At 32.7% G+C, this 26,763-nt stretch overlaps 1 protein-coding gene across 2 annotated transcripts; it reads left to right on the forward strand.

Moving 5' to 3' along the window:
• Nucleotides 1-2,021: 2,021 nt before the first annotated feature.
• On the forward strand, nucleotides 2,022-26,354 carry LOC124364857 (lysine--tRNA ligase-like). 2 transcript variants are annotated; one of them, XM_046820648.1, is made up of 11 exons: nucleotides 2,033-2,180; nucleotides 5,455-5,581; nucleotides 6,927-7,074; nucleotides 14,341-14,506; nucleotides 17,194-17,474; nucleotides 18,840-19,085; nucleotides 19,670-19,832; nucleotides 20,782-21,041; nucleotides 22,200-22,412; nucleotides 25,229-25,372; nucleotides 26,238-26,354. In XM_046820648.1, the coding sequence occupies exons 2-11, from the start codon at nucleotides 5,466-5,468 to the stop codon at nucleotides 26,319-26,321; spliced, it is 1,821 nt and encodes a 606-aa protein (XP_046676604.1). In that variant the 5' UTR covers nucleotides 2,033-2,180; nucleotides 5,455-5,465; the 3' UTR covers nucleotides 26,322-26,354. The 2 variants fall into 2 exon arrangements, with proteins under 2 accessions (XP_046676603.1, XP_046676604.1); XM_046820647.1 differs by lacking the exon at nucleotides 5,455-5,581 and having other exon boundaries at nucleotides 2,022-2,180.
• The last annotated feature ends 409 nt before the right edge of the window (nucleotides 26,355-26,763 follow it).

Raw genomic sequence — 26,763 nt, forward strand, 5'->3', positions numbered from 1 at the left:
TTTATTACTATTCTTATGGGTGATAAAACCAAATCAAGATGGCTGCCAGTAAGCCCAGCTCTCTTAACAACTGAAGTCATTTGCACCGATTTCATATCACATGCCATTAATTTTATACCTGGGGATGTTGAGTCAAGAGGATATGTCCTGACTATTGATATGTCCTGAAATACGTGCTACGTTCTTTTTTACTCTTTAAGGACTCCTGTCAGTTATACAAAAACTTAATAAAAATTTTAAGTCAACTTAGATTTAAACATATTTTTGTTAAATTGGAAAAAATGGATCAGCAGTGGAATGAAACAAAAAGGTTTATAGCTGTAAAACTTATGTGTGGATGATTATAATCCACTACTAAAAATATTTTCTGCAGAGATTTGTAAAAAATATAATAAAAAAAAGTAATTTTCAAAAGCGATATCATGAAATAATTTTTTTCTCAGTTATGCTAGCACATACACACCTATAAAAAACTCAACATATGTATCAAGAGTTACTTAACAGTGCTAAAAAATTCAAGTCTGTACTACATACAGTTTCTGAGAAAATGTTCCTTATATTAACATTACGAAGATGGGCGTTCCGGGTCCCCTTAAATTTCAAACAATTTTTCTGGAGAGGATCATTATTTAGTTAAATACTCTGATCTAATTAAACTACACATGACACTCAGACCAAATTTTGGCCTTAGTGTGACAAAGTATTACCTGCTTGGTACCAAGTTTGAGAAACCCTATATAAAGTGTAAGAAGTGCACGACGCTAGAATCGCGGATGGATCATCCGAGTTGATTCATTAGGAGATAGACTAGTGGTTGTCTATCAAGGTCTTTCTTAGCCAGGAATCGTTTAGCAGTTGAGTTCATCTCCTACACTGGCTGAGATGGTTCTCGAAGAGAGAGCAAGCTCTCGATCTTCATAACTGAGGACGCTGTAGTATAGTGACAGCTGCAATCGATTCTAGCGTCGTGCACCTCACGAGAGACAGACATTTCGAAACGCAAAAGTAACTACGGACCACCCGTCTGGGCGTATGGCACACCGGCTTTCGCCTTAGGCAACTTCCTTGGGTTGATAACCGAAGTCAACAATCTTTAGGACAACAATATAGTTGGCGGTATCCAGTTGCAGCATTGCTGCGCGCTGGTAAGGTAGCGATTCAACGCTCGCGCGTTCCCATTCTACCCGAATTTTAGTACTTCTGCAGCATACACGAGCGGTTCCAGCATCATGTGAAAGATCATAACTGTCCTCCGCTTTACAAAAAGGAGCCGCGCTTCTATAGCGTATTGCTAAGGTAGTGTTGGCACCACCACACGGCTATGCGCTTGTTCCCTTCGCGAAAGCTTAGGTGATAATAGGGATAGATGTCTCGCTAAAACGTATTGCTGTTTCGACGTTGTTTCGTCTCATAAGGTATAGATAGACAGCAGATTGCAGCTGTCACTATACTACAGCGCTCTCAGTTATGAAGATCGAGAGCTTGCTCTCTCTTCGAGTACCATCTGAGCCAGTGTAGTTTTATTGTGAGGAATAAATATTATTTCATACAGGAAAGGTATATAAATGGGGGGTTTAGAAGCGACTTTAGTATAAGCAAAGCTACAAAACGTATTTGTCACAAATTATGATGATACGCCATTGGCATAGTAGAAGGTTCATTAACGAGTCACGTTAAATATTTTAACTTTGTTGTATAAACAACACTATGAATAATGAAACATAAAAAAGATACAAACCCATCCAATGGTGACTCGTAGAGGAATGTTATTTTTAGAGCTTATTATCAACGACACATCCGGCAAGTTAAAAAGAGTAACATGCCGTCAATTTGTGTTCTTATATTTATTTTAGGAGTTTGTTAAATAATTTCATAATCGATAGGGTTCAATATCAGTTTAATGTTCACCTAATGGCTGTTAACGACAAGATTAGTGAGATAATCTTGCTTTGAAATCAGTGGTTCGAATTTGAATAATAATGTAAAGTAAAATGTAGGTGTGTTTGAAAATGACGTTGTTTTTTATGTATAAAGTTAACTATGAACAACATGCCTTGTCGGCAATGGCAACGTGTCCTGTCTCCTTTCAGGAACCTGCCGGCGTTTCTGTTTTTTCTTCTTGTTCTTTACTGTTTCTGCGAAAGCATGGCTGAAGCTGGAGGGGAACAACTTTCCAAGAGGTAGGCTAATTATAAATATTTTAGTTATAAAGTTTTGTTCTTCTGAATTTGTATTGAATACTTATTATTCTAAATAGAATAGTATGGTTATGTTGCCTTGTTGTTATATATACACTCACCTTTTATTTTGAGGTTATGTTAGGTTAATAGGATTCACTTTTGCTTGTGATAAAAAAGATCTAGGTATAAGATAACAGGTTTTTGTATTGCGTCATTCCTTAAAAAATTAACAAAAGTTCAATTTGAAATGTTTGGCTTGATTTTATTGTTTTTTTTTTTTTTAATGTTGGATTAATTCAATAATTTTGATTAACTTCACATTCACATAGTCTCTTTTATTTATTATTTGCTATAGCAAACTCTAATAACATTTGAAACTAGAAAGAGTGTGGGGGTCACCAAAAAACTTGTTGATAATAAATTACACTTAAAATATGTGTATATAATGTAATTTGATTATGTTGTGATTGGCTTTTGAGTAGGCCTAATTTTATGGCTAACTACTTAAATTTCATGTTAATTTAATGATTACCAAGTGATTTAAAGGATCAGTATTCCATGCTTGTTCATAATATATAGCCTAGCCTATTATAAGTTATGGATATACGGTTCTGTCTTATACTTTGGATTATATCCTTTGCTCCAGTATAATGAGCGGTCACCATGACATCATTATTCATGATTATTGAGTAATCGATATTCCTCATTATCGAGGCATCAATATTCATAACCAATGAATCCTTGATATAGACTAACTACTGAAACAAAATTAAGTTATAGGTATTTCAAATTACAGTATAGTTCGGCTGTTTTTATATCTTAAAAAATAATATGTTAATGATAAATTTATAAAAACTATCTATGCTATATATTTATAAAATGTAACAAACAAACAGTGTAACATTTAGTTGTTTTTTTCTATTTTGAATGATAAACATGTCTTTTGACACCTTGTGATACATATAACACATGTACATCACCATTGTATTTGCGAACAGCCATTACTCAAATACTATACACATGATTTTACTTTATTTCAATAAATTTTGGACAATAATGACAAACCAAATTAGGTACGTTATAGCCTTCTAAGATTGTATTAAAATGTTGTTATTCAATAAAATAAAAACAACTGACAGTTATTAGGGCCTAATTAATTATGATTATGTATAAGTAAAAAGTTTTTATATTTCATAGTTTAGATATTTCTAATTGATAGTTGATTCGATTGTAGTGGTGGACACTTGTTATACTGTAGATAAATCTTGATTTATTCGGAATTAAATTTTTTAAGAATTATTGTTGTAAAAAAGAATGAGGAAGTAAACTAAAAATTACTGTGAAACTCTGACAATCACTAGCCCTTTTATCACCATAAACCTAAGTTTAATGTTATAATTTAAATTGAGCATATATCTTGTTCTAAAGCCCTTGAATATTTTCAATAAATTAAAAAAAGTTATATCTCAACCTGTACTTTGCCCTGGGATTGATGGGACTACTATAATAGAGCTACCAATTGTGTCACAAATTATATCAGAAACTGCTCACAGTGTAGGCATGATTCAGAAAGAAAATAAAAATATTTGTCACTCATTTATCATCACATAAAATGGTTATTGGCATGTCTTGAGTTGACAGGCTATGAAACTTCTTGAGATTTTGCATATATAAATCTCTAGATTTTACTTATGATAAGGTCTAAACACTGAAAGTTGTATTTTGTAGTTGTAACTATGAACTAAGTTATTTGGGAGAAGAAAGGGGGATAACAACTTTGACAGGTTAATATTTCTTATTGGTTTGAAGAAACCGGTGTACTTACTGAGTTTTGTTCTCTTCTTGTTGAAGGAAACTCAAATATTATCTATGATGTACGATTAGATACATTTTGTAGTGTAAATAAAAGTTTCATTTTTATTTTCAAGCCAATGTAGCCTAAGCTTAAAATATTTATGATACCATTCTAATAATCTGAAAAATTGATATTGACCACTAAAAATACTAACCCAATATGATGGATCTTCTTTCCTCCTTTCATCACTACATTCCCCAAACTTTTGCAAGACTTGAAAATATGGGAACGAATGATTAGTGTTTTAACATTTTAAAATCAAACAAATCAATTTAGGGTTTAAAACCATCTGCATTCTTAATTTTTTTTCTAACAACCTAGAGGTGCTGGTGACAAAGGAGTCAATTTCCAAACAAACAGGCTATTTATTAGTTCCCCCCGCGACTTTTGAAATATTTCTTCATAATATAATGGAGGCGTTCATCATATACAGCTCCTTTTTAAATGGTTTTTTTCAAACATTACTGGGATAATTAATGGCATTTTGAATACTTCTACATCTCAAACTATCTCCAGATCATTTAATATCCGAGTATCCAGTGTGTTACGGAACTTAGTCTGGGTGTCAATCAAGTGCACCTACATGGCAACATATGTACCTTAGTGGGGTAGATTACAGTAGTTGTAAACATTGCAACAGTTCTGAACAAAATATTAAACATGAAAAAAATGTAGATGAACAGAGTAGTAAAGGTGCTGTTTTTAAGTAAGTAAATGACTTATGTAAGAGGTTACAAAAAATGGACTCGTAAACAAATTTAGTATGAATATAACATTGGTGTCACCAGTGGATACATAATATATACACATAAGATTTTAACATATTTTGGAAAACTAAGGTCAAAATGAGTAAATTTAAGCACTTAATGCATAATTTTCTTCATATTTGTGTGGATTTAATTAACCACATGCATTAGACATTACTTATAATTACATTACAGATTTTCCACTGACTCCTCATGCTTAGAATAGATCTTTGAATCGCTAATACAAAGTTGTTTCTTCAACCTTAAATTATTGTGGAGATTTAATTTGAATAATTTGTACCTACTATAATTAGTAATTACTTTAATCCTATCCTTTTTAACATTCTCTATTTGCAGCTGGTTTGGTGTCTTATTTAGTTAATAAAACATTGATGGAAGGAATTCACAACGAATCCCCAATCTCTTTTACCAAACTCTCCACTAGTGTTGAATTAGAAATAGTATTGAGACATGAAAAGCTGCATCATTTTTTGTCGGCTCACATTGTAATATGGAACGTGCCAATTAGTCATTGTATTAATAGAATAACATCTCAAAGATATGATCTATAGGCTACTGTTAATATTGTTACTTATGTATTTAAACATGTTTATGGGTTAACCATTGTTCTGGTTAGAGTTTGGTCTGTTGTAACATAGGTGCTGTATTACAGGTAAGTGATTGATGACGATGATGATGCTGAGGCCATTGCAGCAGATTATTGTAAACATTCACAATGGGGCCTCTAAAACCCACATGGTTCGCCTCTTGTCTGGATCTCAGAGTTTAATGAATAACGGGTGGGTTTATTTACAATCTCGTAAAGCTGACTCTTTCCTGTCAATTATTAGAGTGTACACAACATTTCCTGGAATAGCGAGCTGTGCTTGTTGGAGCTTGCATGGATACATGTCTCGACTAGGCGAGCGTTGCAAGACTCATTAAAAAACTCCTAATGATACCATCTGGAAAGGTCTCTGCAGTCACAGTAATGTTTGTTATTTTATTAATTCTCTCTTTTGTCACACTGGATAAACATAGTTCTTTACTTCTTCAACTTTTTTCCAAAGGCTGTCACTTATGTTATTTATAGAAAAATAGTTTATGAAGTGATATATTGGTTGTGTGGTACCTATATCATTTACGCTTAAAAATCAAAGCACTGGTCAATCATTTGAGTAGGTGAATTTTTATTTGAGTAGGTGAATTTTTATTTGTATCCTTATAAACTGTTTTTAACACCAGAGCAGCTTCACAAGTGTTTTTATGAAGTAAGAAACAAAATTTCATATTTTATAGCAGAATGAATGTTTAAGTTTCTTTATAACAAAAGATTATTACATATCCAAAATGCTTTCTTCAGATAAAGACTGCTTATGTTTTGCTTATTATTATAGAAATATATTATAATATATAAGGTTAACTCTGCAATTCGCTATTCCAGAAAGTTGGAGGCAATTATTTGTACATGTGTTCAATTTTTAATGTCTTACAAACACATTAATGAGTTGTACTCTAATCTATGATGTTACAAACAATGCTTTTTAGCGTAGTGACAAGCATTTTTAAACTTAAAAGATAATTTTACTTTTTTTATCTCTAGGCTACTAGGTATCATGTGTAATGTATTTATATTAATAAGCATACAGCACTTTTTTATTTTCATCTCGGAATCAGGAACCGATGTCGCTGCTATGTTTGGTGATAAGCTTGTCAGTTCTGTTAACTTTCTATCGAGGTCTGGTCTACAGAACTTACCAGTCAGAATTCTACTTAGAAATTCATTTTCGAACATCATGGTAGTAGGAGAAAAACACATAATGTACAGTCATGTTGTTTTGTTTTGTATCCAGTCGAACACCTATGACCATAATAATCTTTCTAGATAATATTTTAAAAATTTTATTAGAATGTTAAAATTAACACTGACGTGTAGCAAACGGTTTAGCTTTAAATTTGTCTGCAGATGTTCAATTCTGTACATTTGCAAGTATTTTCCTATTTTTAAGATTGTAGGTTGATAATGTAACTATCAATTTCTTGAATAATGTTACAAATGTCTATAAATTATTTCAATAGGACAGTCATATTGCTTTGTACTAATTTCCGACTGTTTTATTAAATGGTATTGATAATTTGTTACAGTGAGTTAAAGAGGCGGCTGAAAGCTGAGCAAAAGGCCAAAGAAAAGGCTGAAAAGGAACTGGCAAAAGCAGCTGAAAAAGAAAAAGACGGTCATGGTCATAGTGAGAAAAAGAAAGACCTCAATGCTGAAGAAGAAATCAGTCCAAATGTAATTATACTGTAATAGAGAATAAATAGAAAGTAGTTACACTGGGTCATATGTATGATTATACTATTTAACGATGAACTTATAAACATTATAGTACCTCAAATACCATATACAAAACAATTTATAACTTAAGTAATTTCAGGTCTTAACATAATTGTGTACATTTAAATTAAATTTTAATGTAATGTAAATCAAACTTCTCCTTCTTTAGCTCTTTGAAGAGTATGATTTTACTAGGAAAGGAGTAGTGACATATTTGTATATCATTTATTTGCTTGGCCTACAAATGTTAAGATGTACTTTTTTACTATAATTTTAATAGCAAATTTCCTTATTGAAGCCTAATTAAAAGTGTTTAGTCTCCCTGTGTTCACAACAGCTTCTGGGTTTTGTTGCACTTCTATGTATTTTAATTGAAGACGGCTTAACGTTCCAGACTATTGATAAATTTTGTTCTTAGGGCATTTGTGAAATATCAGGTATTAGTTACAGTTTAGAACATATTGCATATTTTCTACTTGCCTTCCTTCTTGACCTCCAAATAATTCTGTTGATATATTTATTGAATCTAATGAATGTTTGGAGTCATTTGTAAAACCAAACCAGAAAACTATTGTGGTTGGGGAATTGATATGTGTGTTCGTGATAGTAATTCAAAGGAATTAGCTAACTTAATGTCGTCATTTGGGTTGCACAACACTGAGAGCTTATACCAGAGAATTGAATGTCTCAGAATCAGTTATTGACAATGTATTTTGTAACATTAGTCCATCAAGTTGTTGTTTCCGGCATATCCGATCATTATGCTCAGGTTTCAAACATTTCATTGTAGGGGTCTTCCCTTTGAAGTTCCCTAAGTTCAGAATTCGGAGGTATTTTTGTAAGGAGAACATTAATGTCTTTAAAATGGACATTTTCTTGGCTAATGGTGTCAGTAATAAATTTGATTGTTTCATTTGTGTTTAGACATCTTTACTTTACTTTTTTTTACCACTGAACATTATTTTTAAATGGCCTTTCCATATAATAAATTTGAAAAGCATCAAAAAAGTACTTCACCCGGATAGAGTTTGATCATTCCCTTTCGAAGCTTGGTTAGGATCTAGTTAATATGTACTTTTCTACAAAAGATCTTCGCTCCTCAAATCCTGCAATACAACTTTATCTTTATCTAAAAAGGAAGTTTAGGAGAGCAGTTTGAGCGGTCAAGGCTAGGAAGGTCCTCTCTCACATTGAAGACTCAAATAACAGTAAAAAATCTGTTTGGGATGTAATTAAAGAGACAATCCGTAACAAAAGCTCAGAACAGATAAAAAGCAGGATGTTGAAAGAAGATGACGGTTTTACAGTCCCTAGGCCCAAACAGGTAGATGAATTATTCAACAATTTCTTTGCACATGTAGCATTTAAATATGGTTTGGAAATTCGTGCAGATCAGAATAACACTTTGGATTTAGGAAGTGTCAACTCATCTCTGTTTTTGTATCCAACCAGTGTAGTCGTAGTATTGAAAACTACAAGTTGTCGGTTAGTAGTTCCACTTTGCTGATTTATGCTTGTTTGCTGACGACACTTCGTTAAGTGTTAGCAATCATTCTCATAATGATCTTGAGATTAATATGTTCCAACAGATTGGATCGCTATTGCAATGGTTGGCAGACAATAATTTGTTAGTGAACACAAATAAAACTGTGTTCATTGACTTTTGGTTGAGGAATTCTGATGGAAATGCTTTCAAATTACTTATAGGCGAGGACGAAATTGATTCAAGCCATTACACTAATTTCCTTGGACTAGTAGTTGGCCATTGGTGGTGGTTCGGAAGTCACCTTTAAGCCGTTGGTCCCTAGGTTAAGTGTTAGAGAGGGCTTCTTAGCCCTAACTTCGCCTGGTAAAATAAGACATTCTTTACTTTACTTTTTTTTTTAGTAGTTGTTTCTCGCATTGATTTCTCAAGACATATTGATAAGGTATCTGGTAAGTTAAACAGCGGTATCTTTGTTATTAGGAGGCTTGCACAGTTTGCTGACAAGAATGTCCTCACATCACTGTAAATATCCATATTTGTCCTATGAAGTTGCAATTTGGGGTGCTGAAACCATAAAAATAAATATTTCGCTTGCAAAAAAATCAATTCTTAGGCTGATTTTTGAAATGAAACAATATGATTCCTGTAGAGGGGTTTTTTCAAATCATAATCTTTTGACATTTTTTGGTATCTACATTCTTAACACCCTAACTCTGCAGGAAACATAAGAACGTATTTCAACCTACTACCACTAACAGATACAGTTTTGATACTCCAGATCTTTAGTTATACCAATGCACAACACTACATTTTTAACCCGGGAGCACTCGCGCTATTAGATTGAATCTAACATAATTTTTGTGCTATATAACATTATTTTTATTTCTTATCTTACAACACTGAACCCTTAATTTATGCTTCTATGGGTATGTCTGCTGCGCATTGCATCATGTTTAGACATTAGAAGTTGCTGGGGTGAGGCGTCATGGTGGGGGGGGGGGTGGACGCTCCTCGCGGGTTATTAGTTTCAACCTAACAGCGCGAGTGATCGCGTCAGCCCAATGTTAGGAGCGATCTAACGGCGCTAGTGATCGCGTAACTGCCAGTTTAAATCCATAAGTTTAGTGATTTTTCTTGTTTTTCTGTTTGCTTTTGAGTTATATTTCGTAGATTGTTCTTTTATGACTTTACAAATATTATTGCAATGAATGAAGACCATGAAAAAGCCGTTCTTAGTTGGTTGGAGGATGTTAGATTTGATCTAACAACGTGAGTTCTCGCGGGCTAAAGACACTCAATACTCTGTAATTAAATTGATTAACGCCATTCCTCCAAAGCTTAGGTCAGTCGGGTGTGGTTTTGTTTCGGAGGAGGCTTAGAGCATTTTTAGTCCGTTTGGAATGTTACAGTATCCGGGAGAATTATGCCCAACTGTCCAATATGTAAAATAGTGATACTATAATATCATATCTAATACATAATTATCATATCTGATATTTAATATTGTTTACACTGTAAGCAGATGCTTTTTAGAATCCAATTCTTATATCAACTATTTTTATAGATAAATAATATTCAAGATTCAAGATTTTATTCATCATTAATCATACAGTGATGCAATAGATTTCGTCAATATCAATACAACATAATTTTACTTTTTATTGCTTGTTGAGTTGTTGGTAACTACTATATTTAAATGAAGGTTTAAATAAATATAGAGAAATAAATGTAGAATAACATAATAAATAGCTACAACACTATATACAGTACACTGTAATAGTTTTAACATTAAAAACATAGATTATCAATAGATTAAAAGACATACTATATAACCACTATATTTAAGTGAAAATTAAAACAAATATAAAACATTATAAATAGTTATAACACTATATAAACTACACTGTAATAGCTTCAACAATAAAAACGTAAATTATTAATAGACTAAAAGACATACATTTATGAATAAATAATTAGACAACAGTTAAAAACACAAAAAAACATAAACTAATAAAATTTAAAACAATGAACAGTGAATAGACTATACATTACATCAAAATTCATTAAAATACATACATTTAACTATCTAATCTGAATTTAGCTTTGATTAAAAATTAGTAAAAGATGTCCTTAAATTTACCATAATCAGTAGCTAGATAGTCATCAACCTTGTAGAAAACTTGTTCCTTTAACCACTTTCTCAAGCAATATTTGAATTTATTAACAGAGACAGTGTGAGCGGATTGAGGCAATTTGTTAAATAATCGATTTTTCATGCAAAATATGCTGTTATTTGTTTTTGTAAGTCTAGCAGGTAGTAAATCTAGGGCATAGTTATTTCTTGTGTTATAGTTATGTATATCAGATCTAATTTTATATTTATGCAAATTTTCTTTTACGTTTATTAGACAGAAATATATATATATAAACATGGGAGTGTCATTATTTTTAATTCTTTGAAAATGGGAAAACAAGATTCACAATTGTCCAGTCCTTTTATGGTCCGTATAGCATATTTTTGCCATCTAAAAACTTGTTCCATATAAGTACTATTTCCCCATAAAGTAACGCCATATACAATCTGAGAGTGAAAAAAGGCATAATACGCATTGATCAACATATCACTACTAACACACAGTTTAAGTTTTCTTAGTAAATAAATGATTTTAGATAGCTTTTTGCAAAGGTATTTTATATGTACATCCCATTTCAAACTGCTGTCTAAGTATAGGCCAAGTAGTTTAATAGACTCTGCTTCAGTTAATTTAGTTAGTGAAAAAATAATTGATTCTGTCTTTTTTTTATTTATATTTAAATGATTTGTTTTAAACCAGCTCTCTGCAATATTCATTGATACATTCTGATCTATTTGCAATTTTCTCATGTCTTTTCCACTCCAAACTAAAGTAGTATCATCTGCATATAATACCGATTTGCATGGTATATTACCTGGGAAATCATTTATTGCTATTAAAAATAGGAATGGTCCCAATACAGATCCCTGGGGAACACCAGATTTAATTAATTGAAAATTAGATCCATCATTATTTTGATATACCATTTGTTTCCTGTTACACAAGTAGGATGTCATTAAGCCAAGTTCCACACCCCCCAAACCATAACATTGCAATTTTTCCAATAATATTTCATGAGAGACACAATCAAAAGCTTTGGTCAGGTCAATCAGAGTAGCACATGTCAATATTTTATCTTCAAAACCGTTCAAAACATAATTAATAACACATTCAACGGCCTTAATTGTATTCAAACCTGGTATAAAACCAAACTGTTCAACACAAAGCAAATTATTATTAACAAAAAAATTATATAATTGATCTTTAATACATGCCTCAAAAACTTTACTTATTACGGGGATTAATGATATTGGTCTGTAACTTGATGGATCAGACTTTTTTCCTTTCTTATAGATTGGTATTACCTTTGTAAATTTTAACACATCTGGGAAATTGAATTGACCTTTGCTAAGGTATGTATATAGTTGGACGACAATAAAAGATTTTGACTTTGACTCAGATGTTGTTTTATTTATATTGAAACAAGAAAAAGGTTTTTATTGAGGATAGTTAACTCATGCTGCCCTACAGAACGTTTATACAGTATTTCCTTCTCTTTGTTACATTAGTAATATCTCGGTGTGTACTAAAAGCTTTGATTTTATAAGTCAATAAAATTGTGTTTCATTAAAATCTTATGAGAAAAAACCTTCCTGAGTGTAATTTTATATATACTTGTTAAGCCTATTCCTGAGTGTAATGCTGCTGGTTATATACCGGTACGTCATTAATATGTTATGCTTTCACTGTGCCAAATCACACTTTGCGCTAAGACAGGTTATAGAAAAGTCATTCTACGTCATAACCACTTGCAAACCAATTGACCTTGTACTATTAAAATGGTTCACAAACAACAGTTTTAAATGTATTGAGTGTATTGTATGTATTGATTACACTAAGAAGATTAGGTATTTATTTACAATACCGTGACCATGGAAAATGGACTTTTTTTTCATGGGTTGGGCATTTATAGCCTAGTATTATTATGACAGGTGCATATAAACTGGGGGGAAAGAATATTATTGTATTATATTGATGCCTTTCGGGCATTATTGCGTTAAGGAGCAGGGGCATCACGTGATCTGGGATTCGACTTTTGCAAGCTCGAGTTAATTTTTTTCCTAAAAGAGCAAGCAGTGCACAGCACTGCGCAGCGGGCAGGCATCGTTGACAGGATCAACGTACTAGTCACTATCATTTCAGTAACTTATCACTTACCTTAATGTTCAGGTGGGGAATTGCTTCCACGTAAGATAACGAACATCCAACACAAAGGTGTGCCATTACCACTACTGAACTAGGAGGTTAAGAATAGACACGGAGGAACAAAATAGTTCAAAATGGCGTCCCTTCTTTATTTGAGAGAGCCGCGGAGTAATACCAAACTGTCAAATAAGGAGGTTAGGAATAGACACGGAGGAACAAAATAGTTCAAAATGGCGTTCCTTCTTTATTTGAGAGAGAGCCGCGGAGTAATACCAAACTGTCAAATATGGATAGTGTTGCCAGAGGTACTGTCAAAAACAGAGTTTTCAGAGAATTTAAAAAAATCGTAATTCCTTTGATTTTCGTTGCCAACGAATTTTTTTTTTTTCACTATTGTTTTCAGGAAACATTGTAGTTTTCAGGAAAAAAAATGAACATACCTTTCCATGGTCACGATATTGTAAATTGATACCGAAGATTAGTAATGCTGATAAGAGTTATTCTTTGTATAACTTGGTATCTGTAGTTTCCAAAATGTGGTATGTGTTCCTTAATAAAATTATAAATCAGAAATTTTAATATTGCTCCTACCTACCAGTTATAATCTAAATTTTTTATATTTACTTACATAAACATTGACTACATATTGTTGGATAATGAATGAAGGAATAATTTATTTATTTGTTATATGAGTACAGAGGCAAAATTAGGGCCACATGGCCCTTATGTTTGACCTAAAAAGAAACCAACTACTAAATACAGAACTTCACTCAAAAAACTAAACCAGCTTAAATCTGGCTGCTGTTTGTAAATCATTTAAAAGTTTAAATAAAAACAAACTAATAGGCCTATATTATTTTTCAGAATAACATATATATTACGTAACAAACAAAAATATCTTTTAAGCCCATTCACTCAGTAATTCCTTCCTCCACCCGCTTACACCCACACCCACACCGTCAGTTTCGACTTTAGAAAGTGGCTGACAAGGACTGCAGTGGTAGGTGTAGTCTTGTAACTTATCATGTATTCGTGAAGAACCTTCAGAACATTTTCCCCAAATTGTTTACAGTTTTGTGCATAAAATTTGGTTAGCTTGTATACACAAATTTTGTGCTAGAAGTTCCAAATATTTTATTGGAATATGAATGACTAGTAGATAAAATAATTTTTATTTTTAAATGTATGTTACTAAAAATGTGCTGTAATGTAAAAAATTCTGTCCTTTTGTATTAATGCTCCAGTTGCTTCTATCACACTTTTCAATATGTTTGTTTTCATGAAATTATTTGAAAGTGCCTCTTCCATAGTAAATACTTGTGGTAATATTTTGCCCCAAATGCAGACAATTTCCAATTAAGACTTCTATGTTCAATTTAAGCCCTAGTAGTATATTGTATTTTTCATAGTGAAATGAGATGAAACTGATTTATACAAAAATGTTGGTGACTGTTTAAGGAATATTTCAAGCTGCGAAGTAACGCAGTGGCCCAGCTCAAGCTAGGAAAGGAACATCCGTACCCCCACAAGTTCAATGTGACAATATCATTGGAGGACTTTATTGATAAATACAGCAGTTTAGAACCTGGCCAGATTCTCGAGGATGTGACCTTGCACGTTGCGGGTAAGGCATAATCTTTATTGTAACATAACTCAACATATTATGTTACGTATTTATGAAGTACTAATGATAGTGTTAAGCTAACAAATGTACCTGTTGTGCAATCTGTGATACACCAATTTAATTCATTCTTTGTATTATATTAATTAATTTATTACCTGGAAGTTGTGAGTATAAAAATAAAAATTGGAATAGTTGGATTAATTAATTTAAAAAAGTATCAACAAAAATTTGTTCTAATTTAATCTAAACACTGTTGTATAACAAATGTATTTTCATCATTATGTTAAGGGATTTGAATTTAAAAGTATTTAACCCTCCATCAGGCGCTCACGGAGATTTCCTCCAGGTTAGCGAATAATTGATATCATAGTCGTTTAAACTGTTTTTATTTGTTTAAATATTCATACTGATTTATTTATAATGTAATATATTCATTTTTAGAAATTAAATAAAAATTACTCTCTTATGTAATGAATTTTCCAAATAAGAAATTCAAAATCTTAAAAAATGTTATTGTATAATAACAAAATGATTTATTTTAAGGAATAATGCAATTAATTGTACAAATGTTTTACATACTGTAATAATATATGGAAATTAACTTAGTTTTTAACTTCTTACAAAAACAACTTACTTCAATTCTTGAGATATTATACAATTGTAATGTCAATTATTACTCTAAAATCAAAATTTATTCTTTACTAAAAATTTTTTTTAAACACTACACACAGTTTCAAAAAATTTTCCTTTTGGTTCTTATAACGACAATGTTCACTCCATAAACAGTACTGAAATGTTCCCTAGCACACGGGCACTGTACTGACAAGTCTCTCGTCTTCATTCTCCATTTCACAAAATTCAAATAAAATATATTGTAAAACTTAAAAAGAAACCATCACAGGTCACACATTTAGGCGCACACGGATTATTACTCCATAAAAACTAAACACTATAAGGCGCTCACGGAGATTTTGTCCAAGCACTACAAACACAACATCAGGCGCTCACGGAGGAATCGTCCAGTCTCGCACGGAAGTAGACCTCATACTGACAGATTTTGACAAAGATAAGCGGGAGGCTATTGTTTCGCTTCCCCGAAAGATGCTCGTGAAGTACACTGCGGGAAACGACTGCCAACATCAGAAAAGTAGTACTATTTTTAATAATAAAAAATACACGGAGGAAAACTCCGTTTAGCCCCCGATGTAGGGTTAAACATTGTTGAAAGAGTTGATTTTTTTGTATTGAATATTGTTGTCTTTCAAGTCTTTCAAAAGTGCAATATTTTTGGGATATTTTTACACTTCTATAAAGCTTTTGTTAATGTTTGTGTGCTACAAACAACTGAATATTCAAAGGTAGTCACAAGAATAGGTACTTTGGGATTATACCGACCACACCCAGACATGAATCGTTATTTAACATTTTGCTTCTACTGATTACTAGATTAGCGTAGAAGACTATTTCGTCAGTATATAAAACAGGAATTGTCTTATCGCAAACCCCTCCCCATCCTCAGACAGAGGTCAAAGTCGAGCGTCTAGTAGATAACGTGATTGCAGAGCCTCGCCGCCCGTTCAGCTGGTGCATCGCTTTGTTGTACTTTCGTGTTTTACCTCTACATTTCTCCAAACACAAAAATTTAACAAAAACAAACATTTACCAAACTAAACTCTTTATTAAAAAAACACTCAAAACTTGTTTTTATTCTTGATCACATTCCGCCACCCAAAATGCGAGTGCCTCCGGCCATCAGCGCGGGGCAGCACCGAAGGTGCTGCCCCGCGCTGATGTCGACGAAAGAAAAACATCCCTCGAGATAGTACCTATCAGTAAAATATCAAATTCTAGAGGGGCTAATCAGAAATATAAATTGAATTGAAATGGAAAGGCAATTATGTACCGTGCAAATCACGTGATGCCGCGCGGCCTGCCGTAATCAGGATTCTCGAGAAAGATAAGATAACAGCGACAACAATACCGATCACAATACCTGGAAATGCTTGTAAGTTTGTAATTTTGTAATTGAAGAGTTGTTTTTTCGTTCTATCATGTTTGTTTCTATAAATTTCTATTTTTGTGTTCTTCATACTGGTGTGGTCGGTATAATCCCAAAGTACCCAAGAATATGTTTATAAATATTATATATGTCAGATTTAAAAGTATTGATTGGTATTCAAGGAGTTGAAGAATCGAGAGATAATTTTATCACTCTAAACAGAGTGAATATATTGAAATAGTAGTCTTTTTAACTACAAAGGAAAGTAACTCATGTATACTTTAATAAATGTGTGTGTTTTCTATTAGTCTATTGGTATTTAGGGTGGAATTGTAATTATTGCAAAGATAAAACTGATATTGGACCTCCTTTAATGGTAAAACTTTGTAGTATTTTCTCTTTAATGTTTTTTGATTATGGATTTCATACGTATTTCTCGAATATTGAATGATTTATCTTCAATTTATAATTGTCCAAGTAGATGCCCAAAAATAAAGGTCAGCTACCTAGCAGGTTTGTAAAACAAGATTTTCCACAACAAAATGATCAACTTTATTCTAATCTTTGAGTCCCAATTTAAACTTATTAATTATTTCCAATTAAATAACAGCCGTTTAACGATTCTACTCCCATTTGTAAGTACAATTACATTGAATTCTTTTATAATATTTTATGTTTGTTTCAACAGGACGTATCCACTCAATTAGGGTATCAGGAGCAAAGCTGATCTTTTACGATGTGCGAGGCGAAGGGGTCAAGATCCAGGTGATGGCAAATGCGAGGCTATATCGTTCTGAGGCAGAATACGAGACGGACACAGACAAGCTGCGGCGTGGCGATATCGTTGGTTGTATCGGTCACCCTGGCAAGACCAAAAAGGGAGAACTATCTGTCATGCCCAAGAAGATAGAGTTGCTCTCACCCTGTTTACACATGCTTCCCCATCTCCATTATGGCCTGAAAGATAAGGTGAAAGATCTGCATTGAAACCATTTCTTTTTTGTAGACTTCTCTATGTACTATATATTTCAACTTAGAAAAAACATATATGTCCATAGCATATGATCTTGAAGTATCATTTCTAATTGCCGTTTAGTGGTACAAGTGGCTTTGCATGTGTGTAGTTGTAAATAATATGATTCTTTTTCAGAACCCACATAAATGATATTAGTTAGTTTTTTCATTCAGCGATTTCAAAAGATATTCAAATTCCTTTTTTGTCATTAAGCATACAATGCCATAGTGTCATAACTAATCTAAGAATAAAATGAAATAAATAATCAGAATAAAATATATACATTAAAATTCAAAGTTTGTTTCTAATTGAAGTATTAAAAACTGATCAACATAAAGGAATTTTCCAACAGCCAAATTCCAATTCAAAATGTTTTTGTCTTCAGACATTTACAGCATATAATCGACAATACTTGTAGTATTGTTAACAATACTTCATACAAAATGAATTATTCCATTATTATTGTATGTAATATGCCCAAATACCAACAGTACTCATAAAAATAAACACATATAATATTTCATAAGTACATATAAAACAAGGACATACTCTATTTTTCATGGACAGTCACATTTAATTTAAATTTTTATACAGATGTATAAATAAAAATAGACAAACAAGCAATATTTACAGATAAAAATAGCTCAATGCAATAAAAACATTGAAGCATTAAGAAACAACACGAGATAATATTGTACATAAACTTTATGATCCCAGCTTAGGTTACTGTCTAAACCAATACCTAATAACTTAACAGACTCGTTACTGCTTGTATTTATTTGTTTATGGAAAATATAATGTGTTCTGTTTTTTTTGTGGTTCACTGTCAATCTATTTGCTTGAAACCACTCTAAGGACTATTTCAGAATTCTATTTCTCATGAAAGAGAGCATTTAAATCTTGGTTGTGATTTAGTAGGGTGGTTTCATCTGCATATAGAACAGACATAATGAAATGTTATGAGAAAAATCATTTACAGCAATAATGAACAAAAAAGGTGTCAGAACACTTCCCTGTGTTACCCCTACAAGATTTGTTCTAAAAGCAGACTTATTTTCACCTTGAACCACCCTTTGTTTCCCCAATCAGTCTCAAACTTATTGGCACATTGTGTACAAGATTTTCAGTTTGTTGTGGCTCCAAATTCTTTCCTGTTATGCCTTTAGTATTGATTAATCAATTTCTATATGAAAATGTATAGTGGTACTGTCATGACAGTTGTTCAGGCTCTACTCTGATAGGCTGATAATTTGTCTACACATATCTGAGCCTGTCATTCATACAAGATGACAGTGGTTAATATAATATTTGGTCACCAGGAGACGCGGTACAGGCAGAGGTACCTGGATCTGATCCTCAACGAGAAGGTTCGCCAGAAGTTTATCACAAGGGCCAAGGTCATCGCTTACGTTCGACACTTCCTAGACTCCCACGGGTTCCTAGAAGTGGAGACTCCGATGATGAACATGATTGCGGGCGGTGCCACAGCAAAACCATTTGTCACTCACCACAATGAGCTCAACCTGGATCTTTTCATGAGGGTGGCTCCTGAACTTTACCTCAAGGTCTGTACTTAACAAGAAATTTCAGCAAAATATGAATAACATATAAACACACCTGTATTCTTATAGAGAATTATATATATATACAAATACACAAGTACAATGTAAATACATTGTAGCAGTTTTTTGTTTGTTACTGCTGAGGAGTTGATGTCTGCTTGGTCGCAGCAAACACACAGCATCACACAAATATAAATAGGAAGTACAAATAAAATATTGTTTATAAATATTTTTTGTCTAAGAATTTATTGTGGAAATACAAATATAGGATACAAGTATAGGAAATGGTGTAAAGTGGTATTAGTTAGTTTTAGGTAACGTGGGTAAAGTAAATATTTTCCTAAACTTTTATAAGAATAAGATTCTTGAATTTGGAGGAATATTTGATGGTAAGAAAAGATTTTAAGTTATGTCAGCCAGCCATTTATCTCATCTACAATCCCTCGTTTTCTATGTCAATAAAAAAAACAAGGAAATATTGAAACCTTCTTTCCATACTCTAATTTTGCCTGTGCAAATTTTCATAACATTGCTTGGATAAAGTGAATGTTAAAAATGTGTTGTTAATCCACTGCTGCTGTGGATAGATGTTGGTAGTGGGAGGTATCGACCGAGTATACGAGATCGGCCGTCAGTTCAGAAACGAAGGTATTGACCTGACGCATAATCCAGAGTTCACAACCTGCGAGTTCTACATGGCTTACGCGGACTATAACGACCTCATGACAATCACCGAGAGTTTGATGTCTGGTGAGTCATCCATTTTACTTGTAATTTTGATGCTTTCACACACACTCATACTAGGTATCATACTAGCCATGGCATCGTGTTTGGTTCTCTTGAAAAAATAACAACAGATTTTCATTTCAATACTTCTGGTTGTGTTAATAATTTAACCTGAAGTTTTGGTATACAGTTCAGAAAATATATTGTATATTGGAACATAAATTTGTTACTCAAACGATTCTTTCTTTAACTAATTTTTTTATTTTGTTTCCTTAAATATTTGAGAAAACAAAATGATGAAGATGCGTCATAATAATGCAACACCAATGTTCTTTACATGTTCTTTATGTACGTATGTTGATACATACATATTTTTGGAATTAAAACAGTATGGGGAATTATCAGTTTTCCTAAGGTTTATTATAGTGACACTGGCTTCTTATGTGTGTGGCCCTTGACATAAAGAATGTACAGGTGTAACAGGTGAATGAGACCTAATGTTACATTATCATAACAATGAAGACTCTGCTCTGTAGAGCCCTATGTCAAGGCATTGCAATACTATGCTTGTTAATATTAGGAAAGTAGAGATCTTTAGATCGCTCCTCATGTTTAGTGATGGCTAAAGCCACCCACAAAATATAGCTGCAGGTCTTACCACAATACAATGCATAACAGTGAACTATGTATCCCCCTCTCTAGCTATTACTGTTTTAGCTATCTCTAGAAATATTCTGTTTTCAAAAATAGAATTTTTAATACATGTTAAATAACTGATTAATTGTTTAATAAATATTTGCAATAAACATTTTTATAAAATAAGAGACATTTACATTTCTTTCAAGATGTTTTCAAACACTCTTATTTGACTGATAGATTACTTTCTGCCCTAAATTAAACCAGAACTACTACATGTATAAGGTTGTAATATCCTTGCAACAATAGTACAAGAACAGTTGTACCATATCTGCAGGTCTGGTGAAGAGTGTCCACGGCTCGTACAAGGTGACCTACCATCCAGAGGGTGAGGAAGGGGAGGCGTTTGTGATTGACTTTACGCCACCGTTCCGCCGCATCCACATGTTTCCTGCACTTGAGGAGATATTAAAGGTGAAACTTCCTGCCCCGGACCAGTTGTCCACACCTGAGGCCAACAAGCTGCTGTCTGACCTCTGTGAGAAGCACCAGGTTGAGTGCCCACCCCCAAGGACTTCCGCTAGGCTTCTAGACAAGGTCAGTGTTACCTTACATGGTAAAATAGAGAGAAAGATGGTGTGGGATGAAGGGAGGAAGAAAATAACTTTATTTCGAGATCACAAATACTTGAAATTGTGTTATAAGTTTATACAATTAATTACCAAAAAATTTTCTTGCTTTACAAATCAATTTCTGTTTTGAGTCCATGATTAGTGTTGGAAGTGTGATGCCAGTTCAAAAACGCATTCACACCCTAGAAGGGGTTTTCAAGAAGTCATCTTGTGAGACGTAGCTAGAGTGTTCTGGGGTTATCACTATTGGCATCTTGAGGTTGTTGTAACATTTTTGCCCCTGCATATGAATGGTTTTTTTTTTATAAAAAAAGTGTCCTATGATGCACAGGAAGACCAAAGTTCTCAGCATTTCTAGTATCATACCCATGCAGGTTTTGATGATGGGTCTGCTGACTGGAGTCATGAGGACAATGACTTCTTAGATGTAGAGAGGCACACCACTGTCATCAACTTCAGTTCTTTGAAATATTGTCTGCAACTGTCTCTCCATCCCAGCCAGTTGTTAAAATTATTTAATAACTCAATGTAGATTTTTATCTTGCTAATAAAAAATTTATTGTAACAAACATTTTGAGCAAATCATGATATTTTTTATTGTAACAGGGTCTATGTGTAAAAACAATAGACCATAGACAATGCTTTTTATTCATAGGCATCTAGTTTAGAATTTACAAGAATGAAGTCAGTATACAATAATACTTGGATTTTAAAATAAATTTATGGAATGTGTGTTCTCCAGTTCAGGAATTCTTGAGTGGTGTGGAAGGGTCATTGGAAAAGCCAAACTGTAAAGGATTTCTCAAATTTTCTGCTTGGGTTTTCTTCAGGAAGTTTCGGAGGGCAGTGTAATCCTTTTATATAACATTTTATCTCATGTTCCGGTTGTCATGGTAAAACTGCTGTTTTAAATTTTTAGGTCAGTTTGCTTTAGTCGTGGCTCTGTAAATGTATAGGTTTTTGTTTGCTCAATTGCACTGTCAAAGAGTTACTTAAAGGTCGGTTCACTTAGCTACTTAAACTGTAATTAGAGCACCTTGAGGTTAACAAGCCTGTTAATTAGGTATTTTCACCACCATTAGAATCTTACAACATTTCAAAACGAGTTCTATCGTGCTTCCAGTTGGTCGGAGAGTTCTTGGAGGAGCAGTGTGTGAACCCTACATTCATCTGTGACCACCCTCAAGTGATGAGTCCGTTGGCCAAGTACCACAGGTCCATCCCCGGCCTTACCGAGAGGTTCGAGTTGTTCGTCATGAAGAAGGAGGTATGCAATGCATACACAGAGTTGAATGACCCGGCGGTGCAGAGGGAACGCTTCGAACAACAAGCTAAGGTCAGTAACATTCTGCATGATAAGTACTTGATTATGTGCTTATAGATATTTAAATCTTAACCTAAACCTGTTCAATATGAAACGTTCAAAATTTTCACCCTATTCTCAGCACTTAGCAAACCTAATTAAAAACATTTCAACACAATAAAATCTGCTTTAAATGTACCTTTTTCTGTTTTGCAAAAAAAAGCTTTGAGAATTATAACAAAATTATAGATCATCCTGTACGTCTATATTAAACAGCTAAATTTGACTGTTCCATATAAACTCATTATATATACGAGGTCTTAATGTATACCCATAAAAATTTACTAATAATATCACTACAAAACATCATAATTACAATACAAGACAGAGAGACAAACTTACATACCCAATCCATAGAACTAAATTATTTGAAATGTCCCCTTAGTACTAAGGACAAAAATTTTACAATAAAATTCCAATATCTCTATAAAATAAAAAAAAATATATTAATAGAGAAAGAATATTATTCAGAAAATTATTTCCTAAATGATGCAACCTTCATTAATTAAATTACTCCTCAACCATATGAAAACATTTAAATGTATATATATATATATATAATTTCAATAAACATTGAATCACAAAAAGTACTTGCTCCGCCGGGAGTCGAACCCGGATCTCTCACTTGCCGGGTGAATGTGCTACCATTACACCACAGAGCGCTTACTTTTTCCGATTCAATTATTTTGTATTTGGCCGTATCTGTCACATATGTGTTTAAATAAGCAAACTAACATATGATCGGAAGACCAAATACCTGTCAAACGACTTTTATTTACATTAAATTGTATAAATGGCAATAGCCTTATTTAATTTCAATAAACATTGAATCACAAAAAGTACTTGCTCCGCCGGGAGTCGAACCCGGATCTCTCACTTGCCGGGTGAATGTGCTACCATTACACCACAGAGCGCTTACTTTTTCCGATTCAATTATTTTGTATTTGGCCGTATCTGTCACATATGTGTTTAAATAAGCAAACTAACATATGATCGGAAGACCAAATACCTGTCAAACGACTTTTATTTACATTAAATTGTATAAATGGCAATAGCCTTATTTAATTTCAATAAACATTGAATCACAAAAAGTACTTGCTCCGCCGGGAGGCTATTGCCATTTATACAATTTAATGTATATATATATATATATATATATATATATATTTTAAATCCACTGTATTTATTTTATCACTAATTATTTTTAAATGTGTTTTACATTTTGTAAATTGTTTTATTTTACAATAAGAATAGCTACATCTAGCTCTATTATATTTTAATATGAATTATAACCTGTACCTGTACCATTAGAATTTAATGTTTTATATATATATATATATATATATATATATATATACACACACACATACTGGATCACTGTTTGTGCGATTAATATAGATTAATTATCAATGAATTATTAATTATGTTTATAACTTATTTTTAGGATAAGTATATTTAAAACTATATTGATGAGTCACCTGTTCATTGTAGATCATATCTACTACAATTATGTAATGTTACATGACAATAAATTTCTGATTCTGATTTATTTTTTGCTAGAAATGTAGACTATTTTCATGTTATTTAAAATAGTAAATATTTAGTCTGAATCTTCATTACATTAGAATAAAAAGTTATAACTAGGTTTATGCAAATATATAAAGTTTAGTAGGCTACAGAAATCAAATATTGGTTGCAGCATTGACTTTCCTCAAAGACTATAAAAAGTAAAAATTCATATTGTAATTGGCTTGAAGAATATTTTATTGTACTACATATAGGACTAGATATTAGCAAAGTCCTAAAAGTTATACTGTATGTGGTGTGGTTAACATACAAGGTGTTGTGGCTACAAAAAAAAAACTGGATTAGTATTGGCGGAGCCACAGAACAAACGCAATAAGCCTAAATGTCTTGTGACCAGTCACGTATCTCTCTCCCACCCCTCCTTGAGTTTCATCTAGCTCCCATAGTTATACCAACCATAGCACTAGTTATAAGCAGTAAACCTTTCGTCTAAGCATTGGGAAAATGTTGAGTATCCAAAAAGAACAACTTTAAGTTAAAAGTAATTTATAAAATTCCAGGGGCTGTAACTTACGTAACATTGAAACAAATGTGGTGTCGGTGTCATTGTTTGTGTAGATACAGTTGTACGAAACACAACATGTGGCTGTTAACGAACTGTGTACTAATCAGTCGTCATCAGTGATTACTATAGTAACGTGTACACTTTATAATTTTCTCTTTTCCAAATGGAATGTGTGCAATTTATAAACATTACTTTACAAAAGCTAATTGCTCTAATGTTATTTAGTATTTTTATGAACATTGTTTCTGTAATATCTCCTGGAGTAGAAAATAAGTTTTGTCAATAGGGAGAGAAAATGTAATTAATTTTGCTTCCTATTCACTATAAAAATTCTGAACTCAAATGGTAATCGAAATGGAGTATTAACATGAACATACTGGTTAATATAAGGTTAGCTTTATAAAGGATAGGAAACTAGTTATGAGTTCATAAATAGCAGGTTTACTTAAGATTAAAAATAATCCACAAATAAATATTGAAGAGAGTGCTAATTTCTTCCGAACTTTTTTTTTATTTATTAGTTTCTTTAACTTGACTTACCTACACTCTTTTAAATCGGGACATAAGGATACATACTGACCTGGTTGGGTACATTTCTACCAGTCTAATCATTTGTTTAACTCTAATCCTCAACTTTGATTTAGATGTATTTAAAATTGAGTGGTTATGATCAGTAATGAGCTCATGTGTTGTGCAGGACAAAGCTGCCGGAGACGATGAAGCCCAGCTGATAGATGAGAACTTCTGCACATCCCTAGAGTACGGCTTGCCTCCCACAGGGGGGTGGGGTTTGGGTATTGACCGACTCACTATGTTCCTCACTGACTCCAACAACATCAAGGTCAGTTGTGGTGTCACGAGTAAAGGAGTTATATCTTTGTTTGTCTTGGTCTTGTTCTTTAGCCGCAGTCATGAACAATTGGATCCGCAAAGACCTCTGCTCTAGGTAACTTGAGTCAATCACATCCTAGATTTAGCAAACAGGTTTCTCAAGCGCCCAAACTCACTCGTTCTCTGCAAGAATTGGGGAGGAGTTATTTGAGAAGGGACGTTTCTTTCATGACTTGAATAATCATCTGATAAGAATGTGGATCTACGATGATCCCTGTCACCTATGTAACAGGGAAACCAAGTCTACTGAACTTATTCTCTATGATTATAGTGTTAGTATCTGAAAGTTCTGGAGGAAGTAGAGAGATCCAACTGGATTACCCACTATTGTACGGCTTATGGAGAATACTGAATTAGGTGTTCCATTGTAGACTGTTCTTTGGAATGATACAATAAGCACTCTGGTAGACATGCTGAAACTTTGGAGTTACTTTCCCTGCTGTTTATCTACAGGTAGCTTGTTAAAACTAATGATGGTATGGTAAATTTATCCGACTATAATAACATTTTATTCAATGTATATCCACAAATTTGTATAATCAGTATAGAAGTTTGAGTTAAAAACTGTTGCTGAGTTTTCATAAGTGCTGAACATGTATTCTCTCAAATTTTCATTGATTGCGTTTGCGATAAGTAAAATAGTGACAATATGGTATTAGGCACATGATAATTCATGAATGCTTTATAACCTGCTAAATTTGGTAACAAGATTTATTGCTGCACCACACTTTCTATTCTATCAATAATAATTATTGCAATAATTTGTATCAATTGTAGTTTTGATAAAAAATTTAATTTTCTTGTTTTTTCTACAGGAAGTGCTGTTTTTCCCTGCCATGAAACCAGATGACAACAGGACAAAGGAAGAGGATGGAAAACTTAACCCTCTGTCAACGTAGCAGTCATTTTCTGAATAAACAAATTAAAACTGTTTTTGTCTTGTTTGTTGAAGTACAAAGACATGCTAATAATTATAAGTATTTAAGTTAAGCTTTACACCAATAATACTCACAAAATAAAATAAAAGTTACTGTCTGAAAGTAAAAATTTACAATTATAATTAAGTTGGCATTGCATTGTTTAATTAATAACAATTATTATTTTTCAATTCATGATTTACATTTTTTTTTAAATAGTTAGTGTTTTCTTTTCTATTTTTGCTTTTATCTGGGTTGTTGTCATAATAGAGCCAGCCCAAGCTAATCGTAACCTCCTTATATAATTTTTGCAAATCATATTTTTGTATTTATTATCATGAACATCATTTTTTACTTAAAGAAGACAATAATATATAAAACAATTAATTACTTTAGATAATTAAGTATCTAGAAATAAACATTT

This window comes from Homalodisca vitripennis, chromosome 6 (assembly GCF_021130785.1).
Source record: "Homalodisca vitripennis isolate AUS2020 chromosome 6, UT_GWSS_2.1, whole genome shotgun sequence".
NCBI classification, from domain to species: Eukaryota; Metazoa; Arthropoda; class Insecta; order Hemiptera; family Cicadellidae; genus Homalodisca; species Homalodisca vitripennis.

What these genes read in the sequence shown, in the direction of transcription:
- LOC124364857 (XM_046820647.1), top strand. Translation starts at nt 2,041, where the DNA reads ATGAACAACATGCCTTGTCGGCAATGGCAACGTGTCCTGTCTCCTTTC. An exon ending in TGTGACCTTGCACGTTGCGG is followed by an intron (nt 14,507 to 17,193) that starts GTAAGGCATAAT and finishes TTGTTTCAACAG; the next exon opens with GACGTATCCACTCAATTAGG. An exon ending in CACCGAGAGTTTGATGTCTG is followed by an intron (nt 19,833 to 20,781) that starts GTGAGTCATCCA and finishes CCATATCTGCAG; the next exon opens with GTCTGGTGAAGAGTGTCCAC.